Source organism: Lolium rigidum, chromosome 1 (genome assembly GCF_022539505.1).
Source record: "Lolium rigidum isolate FL_2022 chromosome 1, APGP_CSIRO_Lrig_0.1, whole genome shotgun sequence".
In the NCBI taxonomy this organism is placed as follows: Eukaryota; Viridiplantae; Streptophyta; class Magnoliopsida; order Poales; family Poaceae; genus Lolium; species Lolium rigidum.
This window is the reverse complement of record NC_061508.1, coordinates 228,914,697-228,920,332: the sequence shown is the minus strand read 5'-3', so window position 1 is coordinate 228,920,332 and position 5,636 is coordinate 228,914,697. Positions and strand designations below refer to the sequence as shown.

The following is a 5,636-nucleotide window of genomic DNA, read 5'->3' as shown; positions in this document are numbered from 1 at the left end:
CAAAGATCCTTAGCCCTGAGCTCTCCTGGTGGCCCACGTGGAGGCCCCTTTTATACCGGTTCGTAAGCAACCGGTACGAAAGGGGGGGGCTTTAGTGCCGAATAATTTGTACCGGTTGCAAAACCGGTACGAATGCCCCTCTGGAACCGGTACGCATGAGAGATTTTCTACTAGTGCTATTGCCAAAAAACATATTTCAAAATATCTAAAAAGTTCGAAAATAAATTCACGGTACTTCCACACATTCTATGCCCGCACCAAAAAAAATTATTTTTATGACATGTGCAAAAAAGATAATTTCTCATGCTCCAAAAGAGTTTTCTACGAGACATTTATTTGTCTTTTTACATATGCCACACAAAATATTTTTCCCCAAAAACTTTTATGGGGTAACATAGGATGTTCGGATGCATGCTGAGGAATTTTATTCAATTTTAAAAGAAATGAAATAAATTTAAAATTTACTTTTCTTAATAGGTGTATCTACACCTATGAGCCAAAATGTCGTGTCCACTTGAATGATAGTTGGAATGCTTATATAGTCGTCCATTAAATTGGAGAACTTGCAAAAATAAAATAACGTTTTCGATGAAAATTTTCCAAATTCAAAGTTCCAAAAAAATTGAAATAATTCATGCATGTGATGATTTTCAAGGAAAAATAGGTCCGTACGGGCATACGGAGAAAAGGAGAAAATTGAAATTAATTTCTATTTCTTTATAGTATGTTTTTAATATTTTGTCATTTTCATGTATGCCATGTACAATCGCATTTTTGTTAAAAACTACACAATTAAACAAATGCAAAAAAAAATTACTTTGAAATAATATTTTTCTAACTTTTTAAATATTTGGTCCATCTAGATTTGCGTTCCCATTGTTGATTTCGCTTAGGCTGGTCATAGTGGTAAGTATCATGTAGTAGTATCATGCATATGATATTACTACATCATACTATCTCTATAGTGGTTAGTATCATGGAGTAGTATCATAATCATTCTATATTTATTGTTTTTTAGAATCTCAATGCAAATTTGTGTACAATATTTGTTTAGCATTAATTTTTCTCGTTATTTGCGCTATGATACGGTATCTACCTACGATACTCTAATCTCCTCTCTCCTACTTAATTAGCTGCCACATCAGCATTTTTACGGGACAATTGTGCATGATACTATCTATGATACTAGCACTATAGCTAGCCTTATGCCCGGGCGCTATTTCCCATAAAATTTCACGGATGAGAGAATCTCAATCGCAACAGAATCATTAACAAATTCAGCAAATTCCACTAACGTGTGAATCTTACTAGTATGTAAACGTGAGGGCTTAGAATAATTCTGAACTTCACTTGGTAGTTATTGTTACTTTTTCATATACAAATATTTATTTATTTATTTTATTTCTACTACACACGATGAGTATACTTCCTCTGTTCTGATTTAATCTATATGCTAGACAAAATCGGACAAACTAGTAATACATTTACTAGTACTAATTTAATCAACCCTAGCTTCACTAGTAAAAGTAGTGACATCCAATAGAGAGAGCAAAACATTTTTATTTTATGCGTTTTTGACCAAAAACTAGAATATAAATTATTATGGAAGAAAATTTTGTTCTAAAATTTAGACTAAATCAGAACACAGGGTGTAACTCTGAAGTTAGCTCAGTAGTACTACCTTCGCTAAGGATTATAAGCCCCCCTCAAAATTTGAATCCAAATTTGACTATGAATCTAGTATATAAATCTAAGTTTTGTTATATAAATTATACCACTAGATTCATATTTAAAAAAATGAACAGTATATTTTTTGTGACAAATAAATTTTATTTTAATAGTTCATTTTGTTGTTGAAGTTGGGCTCAATTTTCGAGGGAGCATAGTAGGTACTTAGGACCCCACAATCCGCATAATTTGTACATTGCCGGGCACAATCTGATGATGAAATCAGATCTTGAAGGAGCAATAATAATTATCTTGAGACTATTTATAGTGCAAGTAACTTCCGTTGTATCTTAGAATTCAACGCAACAAATTTGCTGATGTGGCAATGAGATAATAAGAAGGAAGGATGATAGAGTCACATATAGCTAGTTATCGTAACATCACACTTTCCAAAACACAATGACTCTATAAGTTAATCAATGTAGCCACCTGTGGCTAATTAACATAAACTAGTGTCATCTGCATGACACTGGTGCAAGTTACTTCACACTATGAATGACTAATAATTGTTAACGGTTTAGCTAGCCGAGATATAGATTAGGACTTAGTCAAGTCACCCATCTCATCAGAGTTTAAAGTCTAAGTTTATCACATTTGTGTCTCATCAAAATGTAATATTCTTTTTGTGAGGCAACGTTTCCATTAAAAAAGAGGCGTCTACGACGACTTCGTCAATCATAAAACCGATATGCCAACTTAATTTTTTCAGGAGCTCACAGGGGTAGAGTACGCATGCCAAGGTTTATAGAGGTGGGTGTATGTGAGCGTTATTGGTATTGTGTTTCTCAAAACAAAAATGTCAACCACGGTTAAACCTTCGTACCAAGATTCTTGCAAATGGGCTCCCACCCTGCCTTATCTCTACTGTACCTCTACTCTCCTCACTCGCATATTCTCCCTATCCTCACCATACCACGCAAGCCAACTAAAAAAAGGATATAGAGAGAGCCCTCGAACCCACCTCGCCGGAGTCGGGGCCGATGCGGCGTCGGAGGAGACTCTGAGCCTAGACTGAGGCAGCAACATGACCGACACGGCTGGCCCAACTCCCCTGAGGAATAAACTTTGGGTTGCGCCACATATCACACGCACAACATGCCTGCTTCCCTTTGCGAAGGTTTTTTTAGAGTTTTTTTTTTTTACAATCAATACCACCCAAAACTGATACCACCTATATATATAGTAACAAATAATACATGGTAATGATACCGGCTGACTTCAACTACTAAAATATGAAAGAAACCAACAAATCTTCGAGATATTCAAACTCTTTCTTCTTCCATGACACAATCTTGTACTTTTCTTGAGGCAGCCGAAGATAGAAACCAAACCACATATCTATAAATACCAACGAAGGTTCGTCCATAATTTTAATTTGAGCCGCAATGCCAAGGCTATGTTCACGCGCGCAACCATTGAAGTAGTCAATCACCGTCGGCAAGAGTACCAACACCAGTATCTCAGGGAAAAGCAACCGAACTGCTTGGTCGAAGTCATCGGGAACTCGAGAGTACGAATCACCATTGTCGAAGACATAGCAGCTGAGACAAATATTGCAAGGACAAACATCCTCGCGGCAACCATGAGAAAAAAATCCTAGATCGATCCGACGAAGCAATATCCGAAGAACCATATCTAGAAAAAATTAATCTTCCAACACCACCATTGACGTCGGGAAGAAGATCTCGTCGTCGAAAAGTGGACAGAAGATAAATTATCGTAGATGATGCCATCTTCATTGATTTGAGAACCAAAAGAAGATGACTACCTAACATCCTAACCTAATATTTTAGAAAAGCACTACTTTTATTGAAACATCCACTCATAGATCGGGTTCCTCACCCCTCCTGACACCGGCAAGACCGGCCGGAGGAGGAGGAACCGATTTAAGGTGGAGTAAGAGGTGGAGGCGGCGGCTCTTTTTTCTTTCGGCAGCGGCGCAAGCACGATAGATTTTTTTAGAGATGATTTCCTTTTGGTCCTGTTGGGTACCCTTTTCTAGACCATCCTGGGCCAGATTACTGTAGATTGGGCTGGTCTAGCTCATTGCTCCAACATGGGCCGAACGCTCTACAGCCCAGACGTATATCAATCAAAACCATAAGGCAACACCCTCACAAGAAAACTAAGAAGTTCGCTAAAAAAAAAAAACTAAGAAGTTCTCAAAAAAGAAAAACAAGAAAACTAAGAAAAGGTTTTGCACCCCATATCTTGTCTGCATGTGTAAGAACATAAATTTTGTTTGATATATGGAGTGTGTTACACGGTTGTAGTACAATCCATTTATAGAACAAGTACATCAAATTATGCATTATACATTGTTCGTGTATATTTCACTTAATTTCACCTTATTTTATCCTGTACTTGTGCCATGCACATTTATTGGCAAATCACCCAGCATCACACCTCGACAAAGTATAGTGTTTACACACACGACAATAGATAGTTCTACCTTATCATTTCAGACGAGCTAGTTTGATTCTTATGACGACGACGCTTGTGCGCGTAGTACTTAATTTACCAGCGGCCGGAGTTGACGACCCTGCATGATTTCCTGACCTCACCATGGTCGCCCTCCTTGAGGTCGATCTGCCCCATCTTGAGCATCCCCTGCTGAAACGCGAAGAAGAAGTACCCCGGGTTCATGGCGAACATGTTCACCAGCTGCTTCGTCTCGGGCGACTCGAACAGCGTCTGGTCCGAGCTCAGGAGGCCCCTCCTCTGCTGCAGCTCCTTGAAGTAGACGCCGTCGAAGGCCGTGCTGGTCCGGTCGAACGTCGCCGTGGCCGAGTCCCCCCCGCTCTTGCACGCGGCCGCCAGCGACGAGCCCAGGCCGGAGTCCAGCGTCGCCGTCTCCGTCGTGAGGCGGGTCTTGAACGCGGCGCAGTGCGCCACGCCCAGCGTGTGCCCGCCGGAGAGCGCCACCATGTCCTGCACGTTGAAGCCGTGGGTAGCGAAGAGGCTGATCAGCGACGAGGCGTTGAGGAACGGCGCCGGGAGCGCCGTGAAGGTGTCGGAGAAGACCGAGCGGGACCCGTCTCGCCGCCCCGTCGGCACGCCGTAGTAGGGGCCTCCCGCGAAGAGCACGGCGTCGCGCGCAGCGAAGGCCAGCACGTCCGCGCAGGACACCACGCCCGGGCACTGCGCTTCCAGCATCTGCTTGATCTTGTCGATCACCTCGAACCCGCGCAGGCTCTTGTTCGCCGGCGCGTCCTTCTCCGCCGTGTTGCCCGCCGTCGAGTCCAGAAGAACCGAGGCGTCGCATCCCTGTTATATACGCATGTTGCGACGCCATAAACGACAGATTAAACATGGACATGTACGTACGTAGCATGAAGTGGAGCCAGATGAGATGACACGCGCGTACCTGGACGAAGCAGTCATGGAAGTGGAGACGGAGGAGGCCGGCGGCGAGGGTGGGGTCGCCCATCACGGCCTCGCTCACCACGTTCCGGACGATGTACTCGGCGAACGGACAGCTCATGGCGTAGTAGTTCATGCTCAGCGCGGCGGCGCCGGGGCCCGCAATGGCGACGACCACCTCCACGAGGATCAAGAGCCTCACAAGGTCCTTGGCAGCGCCCATTGCCGATCACAGATTGATGCTAGCTAAGTATTTTTTTTCTTGACCTGATCCCTGATCTGAAGTGATAGCTGACAGTCAGAAGTAGAAGAAGAGTGAGGACTGAGCTCATGCTGTGGAGAGTGCAGCCGCAGCCGATATTTATAGGCGCGGCATGCATGCGCATGTGCATGATTGATTTGATTATGTGCGACCTAATATTTATCGTTTGACGTATGTAATGGACATAGTGCAGTACATGGATGAAACCAAAAACAGGTCACTAGCAGAGAGTGTGAGTGATCGTCTTCTCAGTATAAGAATAATACAATGGTCTACCTAAGTC

General features: G+C 42.7%; 1 protein-coding gene across 1 annotated transcript; it reads right to left on the bottom strand.

Moving 5' to 3' along the window:
• Positions 1-3,995: 3,995 nt before the first annotated feature.
• LOC124683271 (peroxidase 47-like) lies at positions 3,996-5,408 on the bottom strand. Its single transcript, XM_047217826.1, has 2 exons — positions 5,096-5,408; positions 3,996-4,995 (listed from the first exon to the last, which is right to left on the bottom strand). Exons 1-2 carry the CDS (start codon positions 5,312-5,314, stop codon positions 4,246-4,248), a joined length of 969 nt encoding a protein of 322 aa, XP_047073782.1. The 5' UTR covers positions 5,315-5,408; the 3' UTR covers positions 3,996-4,245.
• Between the last annotated feature and the right edge of the window lie 228 nt (positions 5,409-5,636).

Bases quoted from the DNA above. Each gene is read 5' to 3' on its own strand.
- LOC124683271 (XM_047217826.1), bottom strand. From the start codon at position 5,314: ATGGGCGCTGCCAAGGACCTTGTGAGGCTCTTGATCCTCGTGGAGGTG. The intron at 4,996-5,095 runs GTACGCGCGTGT...CGTATATAACAG, and splicing joins TCCATGACTGCTTCGTCCAG to GGATGCGACGCCTCGGTTCT.